The sequence below is a fragment of the Dipodomys merriami genome, unplaced genomic scaffold (genome assembly GCF_024711535.1).
Source record: "Dipodomys merriami isolate MVZ:Mamm:240054 unplaced genomic scaffold, mDipMer1.0.p SCAF_37, whole genome shotgun sequence".
NCBI lineage: Eukaryota > Metazoa > Chordata > Mammalia > Rodentia > Heteromyidae > Dipodomys > Dipodomys merriami.
The window spans coordinates 4,127,760-4,147,485 of NW_027205270.1; the positions used below are offsets into that span (position 1 = coordinate 4,127,760).

Here is a 19,726-nt window from a genome sequence, read left to right on the forward strand (position 1 = left end):
AAGCAGGCTGGAGCTGGCTAAAGCATCACTAGAGGGAAACTCTTATGGAGAAAGAGGACAGATCTCTGTCTTCTTTTCATTCAGTTTAGCATTTTAGACTGTCAGTACCTTCACTGGGTCACTGAAATTCCATGATGGTTTTGACTTCCATGGTATTCTGGCTGCATCTTGGACACACTAACTTCTAGATCATTCCAGCTGGGAAGAGAACTTGGATTACAAATGTAAATGAGAGCTCCAATAATGATCTGGCAATAACATTTTGTCCATTATCTCCTGGTTGCTGTGTGAAGAGCCCACTTAAGTTGTCCAACTCACACACAGGGCTGCTTCTAGTTGGGGTCTCGTCATGAATTTTAAAGCATTTTAAAACCCATCCTGGCTCACTGGGACTATTTAAGTGAGAATTTCAGTTGCTTCTAGGCTTTTCTTTTGTTTTATGGATTTCAGAATCAAACAATTTTGTTCTGTTTTTGGAGATAGGGTCTTACTAGTATCCCAGGTTGGCCTGGAAGTGGAGTTCCTCAGCCTTCCAAGGGATTACAGGAGTGTACTGCCATACCCCACAGACAAATCCTCTTATGAAAAGTTGTCAGTTATTCCAGAGGACATTCCTCTAGAGTAAATAAAAGTTAAATAAATTGTACAAGGTGAATATTTAAGCTTATGCTTCTAATCTCCTCACATGATAAAAATATGCACACAAGGGGTTTTAAAAATTAATGTCTCAATTATGTTCTCTGAGAGAATAGAATGTTTGCTGACCTGACTACGCAGAGGCCTCCTGGCCTGAACTCAGGCAGCGACAGAAGGCCAAAGGAGGCCATGATTATCAGTCCACCTGTGGTCTCGAGCACATTGCTGAGCAGTAAGCATAGAACATAATTTAGGTAATTTTTTTCTGCAATTGTTGGAAGTGAGGAGAAAACGAAGGAGAAGGAGTCCAGCACACTGAAAGCTATGAAAAAGCACGTAGTCAAGTTGATCTGAAGAGAAAACATATCCTGAGGCAGTTGGGAGATTCAAGAGGACGAGATGGTTTTCCAGATTCCAGGAAAGGAGTCTCTACTACTGACAACTTTGTGCCAAGAGGAAAGGGAGCTACTAGGCTGACCTTTGATATCAGAGGCACAAACAACAAGCTCTGGAGCCCGGGTCGGTCCCAGACATGTTGAAAACTTGGGTTTGTTAAAACCAACACATGCAATACTCTTTTTGATGATTCATGTGGAGAACAGAATATATACAGCAAAGTTCTGGCATATGTTTTGTGATCTCAAAGTCTGAGAAAAGAAACTGGAAGACCAAAGATAGGTGGCCGTTGGGGCTGGGGAGGGACATTGGTTTTGTTTCCATATTTTTCTTCTTTGAGTGGGAATTGTATCCCCATTTAGAGGTAGTAAGACAGTGGTGCTACATGCCAGTAGCTTATATCTATTATCCTAGCTACTCAGGAAGATGAGATCCAGTGGATCATTGTGCAAAGCCAGTTCAGGCAGGATAATCTGTGAAACTTCATTTCCAAACAACCAGCAAAATGCCAGGCTGAAGACATGGCTCAAGTAATAGAGCACCATCCCAGCAATAGAAAACAGAGTTCAAATTTCTACACCAGTAAAATAAGAATCATAAAACAAAAAGAATGGAAACCCCATCTAGTTGTGATGTTTACAAGTGAGGCCTTTGGAGAGCGATTAGGATTAGATAAGGTCATGGGGGGGGGGACCTTGTGATTGTATGCTGGGAAGGAGACCAGTAGAGACACAGAGACACATATGTATTTACCATGTGGCAAGTTCTAAGAACTTGCCTTAGAACTTTGCCAGTGTGAAGTCCATTGCCGGAGGTGGCCCCTAAACTTGTATTTCTAGAACTATGAGCCAGACTGACTTCTAGTCTATAGTAATTAATGATGGGGAACAGATAAATATACATTTCAATAAGCAATTCTCATCCAAAGATAGATTAAGTGAACTGACAGAGGGTATAGCCAACTCTAATTAGGTGGAAAGAAGCTGAATGCAATCCAGAAGCGTAAGGGTGAGGGTGAGGCTCTGCAGGATTGCATCCAGATACAGGATATATATTCCAAGGACTTCTCAGTGGGATCTCAGTGGGTGGACCTAGTGGCTCTGAGCAGGCAGAGTTTCACTGTGGGAAGAGGCTCAAGTCTTAAGGTGTAGTATGTGGGTAATAGCTTGTAATGTACCCCCAGATTCAGACTTTTGATAGCCCCTGGTTTTCCAGACCTCCTGCTGTTCTTTCCAGATGGTAAGTCTGCAGCATCTACTTCTATGTTTTTGTAGTGCTGGAAAGGTATTTAATGAAATGAAATAGACAAGGAGGAAATTCTATTTGGATGTAAGTTGTTGTATGCATTAGTGTGGTCAGTCTAGGTTGCTTTATTTGTGACTTGCATTTAATATGTTAAAAATGTGCATCTGATATGTTAGAGACATTGACTTAATGGATAAGTCATCTTAATTGCATTACTTAGGAGGATTTAATGAATTCATTTTGTAGTCAATATTTAGATGCTCATGCTAACCTCATTTGCTGGATTTATAAGTTTAATTTGTAGGAAGTTCAAACACTTGGAGAGAATTTGATGTGCTAAGTTTAGCAGTTTTTATATATTAGACTTATAAGAGCTATGTAAACCTTGAGAGGGATTTTGTTTCTTTTATTTATAAGTCATCCTGCTAGGGATTTGAAATTTTTAGGAAAACTGGATGTACTAACTTTGTGGTTATAGTTTGAAGTGTTGGGGGAAATTTATTCATCAAGTTTATAAGTGCTACTTCCATTTTTTAAAGATCATTTAATACAAGTTCCTAAAAAGTCACAGCTAATAAGACTACATGATTGAATAGCTTGAGAATGATGTTAAGACATTTAAGAGCAAGGACTCCATGCCACATTTAAAAGCTAACTGAACTTCAGTCAAAGGTCAAGAGAAAGTGGCTGTTTAATATTGTTATCCATACAAACTTGACTTACAAGAAAGTTACCTGATTTAGAAGGTGTGTTCAAAGGCTGTATAAACACAACAATAATAAGTTGATTATCAACTGGAAATCACATAGCTCTGAGAACTTTTTTCAATGAACAGGGTTTTCCCTTAGGTATTAAGCATGCTCATGGCATTCTCCCAGTGGAAGTGGTGAGGTGGGGAGAGAAGGAGTTGGGTAAACAAGAAGGTTTTTTATTTTGTTTTTGTTTTGTTTTTAGTGTACTGTTTTTGATTTTGGTACCCCATGTCTTGTATATACATTTATCTGATTTGGGGAAGGGAAGGAGAACAATAAAATGGTGAGACAAAGAACAAAGGGTGAACCAATGTAAAAGTGATACTCACAAGACACTATGTTGGAAATGAACTTTACAACTTGGGAGAGGGGGGAGTCGAGGGAAGAGGAAGAGGGAGAAAAACGAGGGAGGGGGTAAGACTGTTCAATATGAAATGTACTCATTACCTACTTATATAACTGTAGCCCTTCTGTACATCACCTTTACAATAAAATTAAATTAAATTAAAAAAAAAAGAGCTGGGCAGTGGAAGCTGGGTGTGCTGTAGAATCTAGCACTTGCAACTGTGAAGTGGGAAGATTGGGAAGTCAAGGGAGCTTGGGTTGCAGAGATAAATACGGTTCCCCCAAAAGATTCGGGATGTGAATGATGAATGATGGGGAGGGGGTTGGAATGTGTATACATCCCAATGGAAACTTAAAAAGTGCTTAGACATTTCCTGAGCAAGCAGAAGGACTTTAAGTTAGAGTTTTGGTGGGGAAGGATACAAGTATTTCACTTCCATTGCAATTATAATTTATGTAGAAGGAGTCCAAGAAGAGGAGGAGATAGGAATGGAAGTGTCTAATGGATTCAATAACTTGTTTGTTGGAGATGGCAATGTTACTTACTACCAAATTATTTGGGAATTTTGCATAACTTTCCTACTCTCTGCACAACAACATTTGAAGGTGAGTTTATTATATCCATGTTATGAGACCAAGTTAATGAAGCCAAGATAGGTTGAGTGTCTTGCTTGGGTTTGTACCTCTAATGTATGGTAGATCTGTACTCCTCCCGACAGGCTAGAAGGAAGACTATTGAAAGTTGTGATCTTCCAAAGCACAGGAAAGGCATTGCTGGGGAGTCTCAACTATTAGACATAATGTTAAGGCTGAATCTCAAGGTAGATCAAAGAAACAAAGGGCAGGGATGGTAGGGGAAAAACAAAGGAGGAGGCAATAATGCTTGATAAAAAATGTACTTATTACCTTGCTCATGTAATTGTAACCCCTCTGTATGGTATTTTCACAATAAAAAAGTATTTAAAAAATAAGAAAAAGGCAGCTCATGTGTTGTACTGAAACTCATGCTGATGTTTAGACCTCAAGGTTATAGTTATAGTACCTTTTCATTCATGGGGTACCTATTTCCCCTCCCACTGTGGTGGGATTGCAGCCTGTCAGGTGGTTCAGGTGGTCAGGGGTTCCACTGCAGTCTTCTAGGCTATCACCCAGTCTATGGCTTTTTCGGGCCATTACATACTAGATTTTCCCGTGTGAGTGGAATAGACAATAAGGCAAGATCTCTACCATAAAGTCCCACTACTTAGCTATATCCTTTTACTCATCCTGGACTAGTAGCATGTAGAAAACTAGTTTGGCTACAGGTTTGCCAGGGTTTGGCAGACTGTAGGTTTCTGTTGGTCTTGCCTCAAGTCGACCAAATAAAGAAGAGAGTAGGCTTTTTGATGTTAGAAATGTAAAACAAACAAACAAACAAAGGAACAACTGGGCCTGAGAGAGGTGCAGAAGTAGCCTGAGCATTCTCAGTATGCCTGGAGAGACAGGAGGTATGGTGGAAATGTACCCTATCCTTTCCAGTAGAGGTTTTGTTCTGGAGCCCAGCACATACTGAGTGCAGCAGGGTATGGGTTCAGAAGGGTAGAGTGAGAAAGAGGTCATTGTGATTAGAAATTGTTCTGTGTTTCACCACTAATTACACTTTAGGGTCTGCCTGATATATTGGATCTGGTTTTCAGATTTTGTTAAATGCAGGAGGGAGGTAGAACAAGTCGCCATAGTACACACGTTGTGATGATTTCACACTTTGTGTCACATACTTGTGTAGGTGCTTGGGACAGGAAGCTGCAAAGCATTCTTGTTTTCATAGAGCTTGTAGTCCAGCAGGCAGGGAGATGAGATGGAGACAAACACATCACAGGCAGTAACAACATCACTGAATAAAAGATGTGGGAATAGATAATGAGGACACTTCATTTAGATTTGCAGCTATAGCAAATCTACGAGTGGAAGTGGCTCCTTATCTAAGAAGACAACAAGGCCACCAGGTAGAGTGTCAGTCCTACAGCAGATGGTGCTATACAGAGTAATGGTAAAGGTAATGAGCATATAGAGATTGAAGGACACATCCTCTCTGAGATAGTAGGATCCTTACATCTCATTTTGTTTTCAGTATCAGCTTTCCCTTAGGTAAGGCATATAAAAGCAAATTGCATAGCTCTCCAAGGTGAGAAGAGATGGAGAGTTGGAGGGCAGTGAGTAGAACATTTGTGTTTGTTCATGTGTTACCCCATTTTCTATGGAGACATTAGTGCTTTGATTGCTTGTTGGAAGTATATGTAAAATATCATAGTGTCTGCCCTACTTAAAAAAAGATTTCTAATAGTCTTTACAAGGTATCAAACATGTTCCCATTGGCATCATGAGGATTGTGTGAGACAATGGATTGGAGAACACAAGATAGGATGTCATCATTAATTTTAATAACATGGAATCTCCTTTCTAGCTTCTAAGTAATAAAGATTAATAAATCTGCCAGGTGCTGATGGCTTATGCCTGTGATCCTAGCTACTTAGGAGGCTGAGAGCTGAGGGTCACATTTTGAAGCCAGCCCTGGCAGGAAAGTCCCTGAGATTTTTATCTCCAATTCATCACCAGAAAACCAGAAGTGGTGCTGTGGCTCAAAGTTGTGGAGTGCTAGCGTTGAGCACAAAAGCTCAAGGACAGTATCTAGGCCCTGAATTCAAGTCCCATGACCCACAATATATAATAATAAGTTAGCATTCTTGAAGTTAATGTATAAACAAAGGTTCACATTCTTCCCTCTGTACAGTGATGCTCTTCCTCTTTCTTCTCCTTCCTTTCATTTTCTCCTACTTTCTGTTCCCCTCCCTCTCCTCCTTTCCTAAAATCCCAAGGCAGCTCTTTGCTGTTCACAAGCTCCTTGAGCATGTGCTTAGGGTGCTGTATTCCCTGTGGTGTTTGTGCTTATGCCAATTCACCAAAGACTGAAGGCACAGAGAGAAGTGTCTCACTATCTCAACATCTGGCACATGGTAAGTAGATCCTCAACCATGGTTTGATGGATGGATAGGTGAGGGGGATTCTATTTCAACTCACTGCCATCCAATATTACCACCCAATCATATTTTACATACATGGTGACTTTAGAGGTCACTGATGTTTATCTCTCTATAGGTCACTGATATTCTTCAGAAGAAATCCACTGTTCTCAGTGTCCTTTGGTTCAATGACACTAATGAACACAATCAACCACAAGTTGACTTTGTTGACTTTTGTCACTCCACATATTCTGGCTTCTGTACTACCTCCCTGTCTGCTTTTGCTCTTTGTGGTACCTGGTAGGATGTCCCTGTGAATCTTCAGCCTCCTCATTGGAAACAAGTACATAGAAGGAAGGTGATGCTCTACTTCAGTTCCATTGGATGGTGATAACCTCTCTGTTTGGCAAACGTCTCAATGAACATTTTGATCCCTGGTTTCTCCATTCTGTAACTCCACCTGGTGAGTTACTTTTTGGGTATTTCCATCTAATCTATCATTATAGCACATTAAATTCAACATAAATTGTCTTTACTTTCTTCCTACTAACTCCTCCATTCATATCAACTTCCATGTCACATTATTTATTTATTTATTTACTTATTTATTCATGTTAAGGCCTGGGCACTGACTTTGAGCTCTTTTGCTCACGGCTAGTGAGCCACAGTGCCACTTCCAATTTTCTGGTGGTTAATTGAGATAAGAGTCTCACAGACTCTCCTGCCTGGGCTGACTTAGAACCACAATCCTCTTATCTCAGCCTCCTGAATAGCTAGGATTATAGATGTGAGCCACCAGTGCCCAGCTACATGTTGCCTTTTTACCCCAATCATTCTCTCTAAAAAACAAAACAAACAAAACAAAAACAAAAACCCAAAAAGTCATATATAAGGTTTAAGGCTGAGTCAATTTCCATCTTTTGTTAGCTTTCTTGATGTTTACTTACCCTGACTTCCCACCTCTTCCCCCCAATAGAATTTGTCTGCACAACACATATGAAACACTCCTTAGTACCTTAAATTACAGTAGACTCTGAATCAGTCAGATTTGTCTTAATATGTAGCATAAGTATTCTGAAGGAAAATATACTGCCCTGAGTTAGAAACATATCTTCTTACCTTAGTGGCATTTAGCTCATTTCTCAATGGGATGAACGTCTTTTTAAGTTGGAATAACAGTCTCCCTCATGATCCTTAGCTTACCATTTTCTAATTCAACAACAATAATAGTAGCAAAGTCTTGTGTTCCTACCATGTACTTTCACAGTGAAAATTGCTCTTCATTTCACCTCCGTGAACCCATATTACTGACAGTTTGGAAAAACAAATGAAACAAAACAACCAACCAACAGCTTTGACCATTTAGGACACTGAGACTCCTAGGAGTTAGGAAAGGATCTAACAATAGTAAAGGGATGGCTCATAAAGTGAAGCGGGCATTGAGTCTTTTAAGAGAAAATCTTAAAGACTAAATACCCACCTGAGATGCCACAAAGTTATGTCTGATCCCTGTCAACATTGACTTTGAAGGGTCCTGATTTGAAAAGATGGACATTCGTGGTAACTGAGCCTTTATTGAATGGCTATTCTCAGTATCTCATGAATGCTTGGGTTATGAGTTCTCAAGTCCATCTCAATTAGTACAAAGATCTTGGGACCTGATTCTAGTCTCTGCATGGGGTGGGAAGGACTGAAGATAGATAATAATATCTAGCCTAGCCAACACAAAAACATTCAAATTTAGAGACCAGGGAAGCTGAGTGTTGTCTGCACAGAGGGGAAAGAACATCACAGTCCATGGGTAGCATGTTTGTTATTTGTGCCTGTCTTTGTTCTGTGTTCCTCTTTTATTCTCCCAGAAGGCACATTTCCTCTTTTCCCTTCAACAGTTACTGCTATCTGGGCAACTGAGATGATGCTGAGAATATCTCGTATTTTCCAGCGACCATCCTGAGAAGATTCTCCTTTCACTTCCTTTCCAGAAACAGTCCAGTAGAGAGCAATCTGTGCTTTTCTTCTCACTGAAATCATACCTGCCCTTGTAGGCAGAGGATCCGTAACAGTAGGCTTCCACTGGGAGCCTTAGGTTGATGCATGTGTGGTATCAAGTACCCTGTCTATTGTCCCTTCATGCCCTCCTGTGAGGCTTAGAGACTTCCCACTCAGTACCAGCACCAGTCTACTCCACTGATAGCACTGTCTCCTCACCCCCAGTCCTTGTACTCTGAATGTTACTTCTCAATAACTGCTTACTTTCATAAAATTTCTTATGTATAAGGAATTTTCAACTCTAAAGTATGAGAAATTACATAATCTCAAAGGGTAAATTTCCTGGGATTTGTTGGGATTTAACTAGAGTTAGAACTGATTGGCTATATCTGCATTAGTCTTTGGAACTTTATTATTTTTCTAGGTAAAATAAGTATTCTTTATGAGGAGGAATCTTTTCCTCACTTCCACTTCCACTCAGGGAAAGACTAAATGAAGCCTTTCAGTCGGTACTGCAATCCACAACTGAAGGTGTGAAAAACAAATCTTCTCATACATCTTGGTTCTAGAAGGGAATCAGGAAGAGTCTAGCAGGGTAATTTAGAGCCAACAATTATATTTAAAGAGTTTATCCTAAGGGAACTTTCAAAGTTGATGTCCAGGATATTCATTTTAAAGTTACTTGTAGAAATAAAGAATTAAAACAATTGGCATACAAAAATAGAGAAATGGCTAAACAAATTATAGACACTTAAGATGATGCATCCACTGAACATACTATTTAAAACTATTCTATAATATTTAACAACAATATCAGCCTCAATTAAAAAAGAAAGTAAAAAAAATCAGCTATTAAAATTGCTTTAGTTAGAGGCATGAATCAAGTGGTGGAATGCTTGTCTAGTAAGTGTGACTAGAAAACCTCAATACCACAAAAAAACCTCACAAAAACAAAATAAACAGGAAATGAAACTGCTTTTATTATGATCAGAAATTTACTATTGAAAGTGTGAATGGCTATACATGGTATATAAATGTAAGGATAAACCAGCACTTCAGAACTTAAACTGGTAAATTATCACCAGTGGGATTTTAAAGTGATACTTATATTTTCCTTAATTGTATTTATTGTTCATATGCTTCTCTAGGGACATGTGTTATTTGTTCATTTATTCATGTATTCAGAAACACAGGTGATAGTTAGGTGTCAAGTCCTGATTAGTGTTGAAGATATTAAATAAATAAGACAAGACAGCTATGTTCCTTGCTCTGCTAAGAGTTTCTAATCCTTCAAAAATAGGTTTGAGGTTTGTTTTGATTATTGCATCTGATCTAATATTCTCACCTCTAGGAATTCCTCTTAAGGAAATAGTTTTAAAAAAAGCAAAACACAATGATCACATAGAAAGTAACTAGAACTTAAATCTAGCAAAAAGTCTAGAAATCACTTAAATACCCAGCAGTAGGTGACTGGTTAAATAACTACTAGCACATTCATGCAATAGAATAATACTGCACCATTCAGATAATGTTTCCAAAAATGTTTAAATAGCACAGGAAAAGCTATTAATTTGGCTTTCTGTTCATATTCTGGAAGAAAATAAGCTATAAAATTGTATAGAATCTGACCTCAGTTATGTAGTCTCATTCATAAAAGAGAAATTCCAGTGTTAACAGGTGCTGCTTTTAGATGCTATGGTAATAGTTTTTGAACACTTGCATCTATGTTCTTCATATTTTCCAAGTCTTCTGCAATAAATAATGTTTAATTCTATAATCAGAAAAACCACATTGATGTTTTTAAGGATTTGATTCAGATATGCCATCAAAATTCAAAGACTGTACCAAAAAAGACTATTTCTTGTGACTATTTCCATGTTGGGGAAAGGAGAGATAATTCTTATGGAGAGAGCTCAAATCACTTTCTTTCTACAACATTCTTCGGAGAGAATGGATAACCCTCCATGCAGGAGCCCACCATGGTTCTAAGGGGATGCAATCAATCATTATGTGCTCCTGAAGCTGAACAAGGAGGAAAAGAAAGTGCACTTATAACTAGTAGATGTCTGGGACAAGCAGAAAAGGTCAAAAGCTATGTACATATGACCAGATAAGAAGATGTTAAGCGAAATGAACCCAAGATAGGGACAAAAGTGGTTCTTTCTTTCCTGCTATTGTTTCTAACATATTTATAATGTACCATGTGATTTTATTTTGTTTCTTTGTATGTTCCTCCCCCCACGGTATAACTGTATTTGATGTTGGTGCCCTGCATCTTGTATATACACTTCTCTAGCTTGAGGAAGGGAAGGGAAAAAACAAAATGCTTAAATAAGGATACAGGTTGACCCATTGTAACAATGACACTATGTACAAGACACTACGTTGAAAAAAATGAACTTTACAATTTAGATGGGGAGGGAAGGAGGGGGGAAGGGGCAGTACAGTTGTGGAGGTGGGAGGGAAGGGATGGTAGGGGAAAAACAAAGGAGGATGTAACAATGCTTGATAGGAAAATATACTCATTATCTTGCTCATGTAACTGTAACCCCTATGTACAGTATTTTTACAATAAAAAAGTATTAAAAAAAAAAGAAAGTGCAATTGAGGGAGGTGGTGACAGATCAGAAGCAATCCTACCTCTTACTTGACTCTACCCCAAAGCATGCCATTGATAACCTCCCTGGGCCATATGTGCATATTAGAAACATGGGATATGTCTTGTTGCTGTCATTTTCTGTAGCTTTGACATCTAAGATACTCTGATTCCATCCTACAGATGTCACAGAAGGTCAGGATCCAGTCTTGTTTACCTAAGAGAAAAACAACAGTGGAGCCATGCAAAATCTGGCTCCCTGACCATGATCCACTATGAGGATCCTGACCCTGATTCCCACCCTTAATCTTCTAAATTACCAAGGAAAGAGCTGGGCTGTTTAAAGAGCTGCGACTAGACCTGTTCTTATGTGAGCCAGAGGGAGAGAGCTGTCTGATGCTGCTGTCAGCTGCCCACTGCTCCAGTGTCTACTGATTAACAGGTCTCCTTAGAGCCCTTGCAATGCAGTAAAATGCATCTTTACCCTCTAATTTAGCGATCATCAAGGAAGCGCATGTAGAGCTGAAGTGGTATCACCTTTCCCCACACAAATCTTTGGTTACTATATTATAGGGTATTTTGGGGGTAGGGAGATTGTGTGTGTGGGGGGGAGTGTGTGTTGGGACTAGGTACTTGAACTTGGTACTAGGGCATGAACTCTGAGATTCAAATATTATTGCTTGCCTTCTTTGGTTTGGGCTGGTGCTCTACCACTTGAGCCATACTTCCACTTCTAGCTTTTTGCTTGGTAGCTGGAGATAAGCATCTCATAGATTTGTCTGCCTGGAGTAGCTTTGAACCATGATCCTGCGATCTCAGCTTTCTGAGTAGCTAGGGTTACAGGAATGAGCCACTGGTGCCCAGCTAAGTTTTGCTTGGTTTTGCTTTATTTAAAAAAGCTGCTATGGGGTTAAGGAATGAGTCAACACAGAAAGGCTAACAGGTGTGCCTCATGATCAGTGAATTGAATATCTGAAAACCCAGTATAGCATGTAAGATAAACTTACAAAGTGCTTCATTTCATAGCTGCTTTAAGTAACTGCTTTACCTTCTAGGTTTAAAATATAAATGCATTCACACAACTTGTTTTGCACACACTGTATTAAGCACATATTGCATAAAGGCAAGCATACATGAAATTCACAAGTTGGGATTGGACACCACTTAAAAGTGTGGAAATACAGATTTTCCTAGTTTTCAATGTGCTTGTCTTCAGAAGCACTATAAGCCTTCAAATCAACAGCCTAAACAATCTTCACTGTAAAGGGATTAGTAGTTTAGATCTGAAAAAAAGTTTTCTCCTAGTCTCCCTTGGGTTTCCTGTATTCATTTTTCTCAGCAATCACATCAACAGAATTTAAAAAATCACACTGGCAGATGCTTCCAACACACCCCCATATCCCAAATAAACATTTAACACTTTTGCCCAAATAGATTGAGCATCAGAGGTCCAGGACATTCACAAAAAAACCCACTCAATACTAATAAGGTTACATTCTACTGACCAATTTTCCCTCATTCCACCTGATGAGCCATTCATTCCAGAACACCAACCTGTGTGTAAAAAGGCCAACCTTTTCATTTTCAATCAGCTTGTGATGCCTGAACCTGTTGGTTGGAAAGGAAGAGTTTGCAATTGTTTTTGCCAAGCACGTTTCTCTGTGGGTAGAGACTGGCTCAACACATTGACCTTCCATAGCAAGAGAAATCTAGAAAAGTCCCTTGGGTAAGCTTCCTGGATCCCTGACTGTGATGTTTCTTAAGACCACCATTTCATTCTTGAATGCAAAATCCTAGCAACACAGAGAAAGCTGAATTAGAGCCTGGGATATTTTATGACTCTCGGGAAATACTCTTGTCAAACAAATAGAACTATAGAGTCGAAACAAGAACTTAAGAAGTTCCTAAATCTTCAGGGGAAAAGAAGTGGGGGGGAAAAAAGAGAAATTTTGTCTTAGTGTACTTAAAACACAAAGCAACAAGAACCTGCATAGCCGAAGAGCAGGCCTGGAGGAATTTAGAAAGCCCCACTTTGAGGGTGGCCCCCTTGAGCAAGGCCTGAGTAATGGCCTTTCAGGCTTTGAGAGAGGTTAATGGAAAAGAGCAAAAGCTGGAGTTGAAAGTGTTGGGGGAGATGAGGGCAATTACATGAAGAACATGAGAGTGTGTATGGAAAGGAAGTAAGATCGGTGATGAGTAGCAAAAGGGGAGACACAAATGGCGTAGATATAGCGTGGTGACTGGATGACTGGGTAAGAGGTGGTCAAAGCCCCAGGGCATGCATAGGTAGGTCAGTCTAATCCTTGGCTCACACAGAATGCAGCCCAGGAGCTACCTAGCAAGGCCTCCTTGGCCACCTTCTCATTCCCACTAGGGGCAAGCTCACCTGTCGAAGGCCACGGCCGTCATGGAGTAGATACTGGCGAAGACAGCAGCGATGGGGAAGAAGTTGTGGAACTTGCAGTAGAACAGGCCGTAGTACCACTCGTTGTGGACGGCATAGGTGAAGTTCACCACGGTGTTGAATGCAGCCATGGAGGCTTCGGCGAAGGCCAGGTTCACCAGGAAGTAGTTGGTCACTGTTCTCATTCTTTTGTGGGCTAAGATGATCCACATTACCACCACGTTGCCCACCACGGAGGTCACCACGATGACCGTGTAGGCAGCTGCCCAAAGGACAATTTGCCAGGCCGGCTGCACGAACTGATTGGGTTCTGAGGTGTTGGTGGAGATGTTTGGGAAGAGGTCTGAGTCCACAGGAAGGACGTTATCCATGTTTTAGGTAGGAGGCAGAGCCCCTCCACCTCTTTCTAGAGACTCCCCCCCTTTGGCAGCCCTGTCCAGAGGCTCGAGGTCTTACCTAAGCGAGACAGAAGGTAGGAAGTTTAGTATGTAGAAGTCTGTTCTTGCAGGCAGGAAGAGTCTGGGAGCTCAGAAGATGAATGATTCTAGATGCGCTGCGTGTCTGACTGCTCCTCGTGGCTCCGAATTCCTCCACTTTCAGGCTTCCAGGGGGGCGTTTTGAGTGCAGGATCTGGAACACGAGGGTCTCTTCTGCGTTAGGCTGAAAGTGGGAGAAGCATTTCCTACCCGGATCGGTTCTACCAAGCAAGAGAACCCCGCCTTCCTGCACCTGCTGCTGTGTGCTTGGAACTCCTCTTCCCCCTTTCCTGCGGCGGGAAAGGCAAAGCTCTGTTCCTGGGCGAGAGGGAGGACTTGCTAGACAGAAGAAAGTTCTGATTCTATAGCCAGGATTCTGGGGATCTCGTGTCCAGCTGGGGTTTATGTATGTATTTAATTTTCCTTTCTCTTCCTCTCGGGTTCGCAGCAGCCACCACCCCCGCCGCCGGCGCCGGCTGCCTGCCGCCTGCAGCCTCGCGGGTGCTTCTTGGTGTGGGTCCGGCTTCAGGCTCGCGAGTTCGCAGAACCCCGGCGGGCTGCGCGCACCGGCTTTTATAACCCGCTGCAGACGCGTCACCAAGAAGAGGCCGTACCTGGCGGCGTGTCCTCGCCAGTCCCGGTGCGCAGCGCGGCGCGGCGCTGCAGCTGCGCCAGCGGTTGGCATCTGTCTCGCTCCCCAGCCGCAGCCACCACGCCTTGTGCTGCTGGTTACCTGCTGTGGGCGTGCGGGTAGCAGGCGCTACCCGGACATTCCCACCAGGGGGCGGTGCGTGGCCTGGGGAGTAACGGGGCAGCACCGGGGGCCCCAGCTGGAGCCAGGGTTGCACCAAGGATGCATGGAGTGAGGATGGGGATGGGGATGGGGGGGGGAGACAAGGAAGGGTTTGAGGAGGATTTGAGGGATGGTCAGCTTCCAGAGCACAGCCCCAGAGCCCTGCCACAGCTCTGCAGCGGTGTTTGTGAGGGTGGTGGTGGAAATCAGGCAAACGTGGTGGCCAGGTGCCAGCGCGGCGCTCTGGCCTCTCTCCAGCTTTAGTGCCTGGGGTGCTACATTGGCCAACTTTCCTGAGGTGTTGTTCTGGACTCTTCTTCGTCCCTCCCACTAGCTTCTTCCCCCCCCCCCCCCCCGCCTCTCTCCACCTCCATGGTGCACTGCTTCCCTTGGGTAAACCTTTAGGACATCATCCCCAGCCACCCTGGTGGAGCTGTCCTCTCGCTCTAGGAGACTCTCATCTGAGTCCTCTGATCAGCCTCCCCGCAGGGACCGGGGACAGGACGAGGCTGGATTCCCCGCCAAGCTTAGTGACTGCAAGAGCAATCCATAAGCCAGCGTGCTGTCCAGAGGCTCGACTCTAGCTCTTGGCCGACACCCACTGCTGACCGGACTCTCTCCTTTTGCTACCCGGGGACCCGGCACAACCTCCATCTCCTCGCCTGTCCGGAGCCAGACTGGGCCGGGACGGCATGGGGACTCTTCCCGGTAACCCCCTCCACGTTGGCACGGAGACTGGCCAGTCTGTCTGCCTTTTCTCCCCGCAGGCATCCAGCCCCAGACGGACTTGGAGCCTTCAATAATCTAAGGCAATCTGAAGTGTCCGAGCCGTGACAGGGCGCTCTGGGGAGGAGGGGTAAGAGCGCAGTACCAACCATGTTGGAGAAGCTGAGGTGGGGCTGAGCTCTGGAGTGTTTCAGGTGGATTGATTGCTACCAGCTAGGGAGAATAGAACAATTGAAGTCTTCCGGGAGGGAATTCGCTCCTTCTGCCCCTCCCCCTCCGTTCACTACGGGGACACTGCAAGACTCCAGCCGGGATGGGTAGCACCCGCCCATGCACTGGTCTGGGTTGGCTTCTGTGGTCCTCCCTGGAGAGTGGCGTTTACGCACTGGTCTGGCAAGCGCGCACTGCATCTCACATGAAGCGCTTCAAGGCTGGGAAGTGCATTGTACTGACTTATGACAAGGGAAATTCGGCTCCCCTCGCTGGAGCAGGGAAGCTGCTAGCTCAGTCTGGTTTTGTGGGAGACTGAGATTTCAGCGTTTATAGGAAGCGCATCTTGCCTTACCATGTCTCCGGGGCATCACTAACATCCCTAAACCCTGCAGAGAGAACTCCAGCACAGCGCCTCCGGATTAGATCTGCAGCTGAGTCCGGAGAACCGCGCCTTCTCCACGGTGGATCTCTGATTTCTCACAGCTGCTGCACCAACTCCTAGAGAGGCAGAGACCCCAAGAAGGGCGAGGGGAGAGGAGGGAGCCATAGAGAAGCAAATATGACAGCCTAGAGGACAGAGGTAACTGATTTTGCACAGAATGGACAATATCATAAGGAGAAAAGCACTAGCCCGGAGCGATAGAAGAGGAAGCCCTCACCTAGCTAATGAGGGGAGTTAGGGTGGAAGGTAGAAAAAGTCATCCACAGAGAAGTTTGGAGGGCAAATTAGGATGAGAAGAGACTGTGTGAAAGGGAGAATATTCCTAGCAAATCATGTCATCCTACTTTAAGTTCCCAGACAGACACTGTCCAGCTCACTTCCAGTGACACAATGGCGCTCAAGTCTGCTTTGTTCTCCACTCTGATGGGGGGGGGGGAGCTGGTCCATCTTTCAGCTCCCAGTTCTAATGGCGCATGTCCATTTTACCAGGGATACTGAGGACTCGATGAAGTTAATTTCTGTTCCCCATGAAACCAAGCATAAGTGTGAGTGCTACTCAAGAGGCTGAGATCTGAGGATCATGGTTCAAAGCTAGCCCAGGTAGGAGAGTTTGTGAAACTTTTTTTTTTTTTTTTTGCTGGTCCTGGAGCTTGAACACCAGGCACTGTTCCTGAGCCTCTTTGTGCTCAAGGCCAGCGCTCTCCCACTCTCTTGAGCCACAGTGCCACTTCCGGCTTTTTCTGTGTATGTGGCATTGAGGAATCAAACCCAGGGCTTCATGCATGCTAAGCAAGCACTCTACCACTGAGCCACATTCCCAGCCTTGTTGGTGAGACTTTGAACTGCAATTAACCAGCAAACAGCCAGAAGTGTGCTGTAGCTCAAGTGGTAGAGTGTCACCTTTCAGCAAAACAAAACAAATTCCAGTGAGAACTCAAAGCCCTAAATTCAAGCCCCAGTATCAGAGCAACAAGGATGAAAATAAACATGATGAGTACATAATTAAAGAATAATCTTCAGCTGGTGGCTCACATCTGTAATCCTAGCTACTTAGGAGGCTGAGATCTGAGGATCATGGTTCAAACCAGCCTGGACAAGGAAAGACCATGAAAACCACCAGAAAACCAGAAGTGGTGCGGTGGTTCAAGTGGTAAAATGCTAGCCTTGAGCTGAAGAGCTCAGAGACAACACTCAGGTCCAGAGTTCAAGCTCCATGACTGACACCTTCTTCTACCCCTCCCCCCCAAAAAAAGAATAATCTGGAGTGGAGGCAGGATGACTGAGAGCTTGAAACCAGCCTGAACTACTCAGTGAGACCCTACAGTAAAATAAATAAATAAATAAATAAACAAATAAATAAATAAATAAAGGTTGGGAGGGTTGGCTCAAGTAGTAGGGCAAAGTCATCAGTTCAAAGACCCCCAAACCTTAGCCATATAGTTCAGAAAATGTCTTCTGTTCACACACTCGTTAGGTAGGGAGCTTTCCCCTGTGCCAATTACATTGTACAACTATGCAGAGGTGATTTTTTTCAACATTATCTCTTTGTTCCCATTTCTACTCTGGACACAGCACATTCACCTGTCTCAATGTAAATCCTGTTGACAAAGTATTATAAATCCTTGCTTATTTGTCCAGGCTCACTCAAGCTAGACAGAAATGTGAACACATGCAACGGACCCATACCTGTGAATGCAGAGAGAGGACTTTTGGTGGTGTCTGTATTTTGTGTTTCTCACTCAGAAGTTTGTCCAAATACTGTTGAATCAATAGATAAAGATTTAACTCACTCTTCTCAATGGCTAACTATTATTATGCCACAGATGAACTGCAACTTAAACATTTGTTTTTCCACTCATGAAAAGACAGTTTGTTTTCAGTTTTTGCCAGAAGAGACAATGCTACAATAAAAATTCTTGAACTACATTCCTAAATCTTAATTGTGTCTGCATTTCTCTCTCTCTCCCCCTCTTTCCCTTCATTTATTTAGTTTTGCAGTGCAAGGAATTGAACACAGAGCTTGATACATATGAGTAAATTATTCTATCACTGAGCTATACTTCTAGCTCCTAATGTTGCCCTTTATGAGAAACATTCCAAGTAAAATTGCTGAGTAATTTGTAGTACCCATAGTTATATTAGAAATCTCAACATGAGTATTTTTATTAATATATTTATAATCATATGTAGATATGTCATGAATTTCTGTTTCTATTTTAATGCTGCCTTCCAGAGGATGTTTGATTTCATTAACAATTAGGTGATCCTTTCCCCCACATCTACTCCAGTTGTATTAAAATTAAAATTCTTGTCACAAGGTTATGAAATATTGTAACAATGCTATCATAGAATATAACTTTACCCAGCTACCAGAGAATTTGCATTTTCCCTTCTATAAATTCTCTATTCCTTACCCTTTATTTTTCTATCAGTAGGCTTTTAGTCATTTTTCTAAATGTTCTCTACATTATTAGCAGAAATATGGTGCCTGTCCATGACATTTCAAATATTTTTTCCCAATGTGATTATTTCTCTCCTGAATTTATGAATGTGTCAAAAACTTGAACAATTTTTATGTAGTTACACTTGCTTTAGTAACATTTGGATTTTCCCAGTCTTGAATTTAGAACCTTTTAAATTCTAGCTATTTTCAATCTCCTAGATTTTTCTTGACAGTTTTTAATTTTATTTTTTATTTAATTTATTTCTTATTTTATATTGTTAAAAGTAAATGAAGCCTGGTGCCGGTGGCTCATTCATGTAATCCTAGCTACTCAGGAGGCTGAGATCTGAGCATTGTGGTTCAAAGCCAGCCTGGGCAGGAAAAGTCTGTGAGACTCTTATCTCCAATAAACCACCAGAAAACCAGAAGTGGCACTGAGGCTCAAGTGGTAGAGTGCTTGCCTTGAGCTGAAGAGTTGAGGGACAGTGCCCAGGCCCAGAGTTCAAGCCCCATGATGGACAAAAAAAAAAAAAGTGAATGAAGATGTTTTATTTTCCTTCATATAGTCACCTAGTTCTGACAGGTCCATTCATTTTCCTAGTGAATTAGATCATTATCTCTATCATAGATTAAGTATTCAAATATATGATTTAATGTTTATGTTTGCCAGTCTGCCTACTGATCCATTTGTCAATTCTGATAATAATGCCATATATTTGTGTGTGTATATATATATAGGTGTGTATGTATAAATATATACATACATATATACATATATATGCATATATATATATATATATATGTACTTTTCATATACCCCCGTATTTTCCTAACTACAACTTTCCTTTCATTTAGGCAGAAATGTGTAATTACTAATTCAGGTCAATAGACTACTGAGTAGATAATGGGGAGGAGGGAGAGAAGATATCAGGAAGGAAAGAGAGGGAGAAAGAGAGGAGAGAAAAGAGAGAAGAAAGAAGAGGAAAGAGAGAGATGGACTGGGGCTTCTCCATGGGTTCTCTTCCCTCCTTCCAATATCTGGTGCTCTGAATAATGCTGCTACAAGATGACAGTCTCTATCACCTTGAGTTCCCACATGACTTTATTGCAGGCCCTTGCCAATTCATTAGAGACAGAGAAGCATGAGCAAGAAATGGATTTTTGTTGTGTTGAGACAACGCTAGAACTTGGGATTCATGTGTTACTCATCATGTAGTGATAAGTAATTAACTAATACAGAATAAAGATTTTTGTATCTGGCAAGGCAAGTT

At 42.2% G+C, this 19,726-nt stretch overlaps 1 protein-coding gene across 3 annotated transcripts in view; it reads right to left on the minus strand.

Moving 5' to 3' along the window:
- Positions 1-14,362, minus strand: part of Tacr1 (tachykinin receptor 1) — a 138,630-nt gene extending 124,268 nt beyond the window's left edge. For all 3 annotated transcript variants that reach the window (XM_069989076.1, XM_069989075.1, XM_069989073.1), the window contains exon 1: positions 13,345-14,362. In XM_069989076.1, coding sequence (XP_069845177.1) covers positions 13,345-13,733 — 389 coding nt within the window. In that variant the 5' untranslated portion in view covers positions 13,734-14,362. The remainder of the gene's footprint in view (positions 1-13,344) is intronic.
- Positions 14,363-19,726: the final 5,364 nt, after the last annotated feature.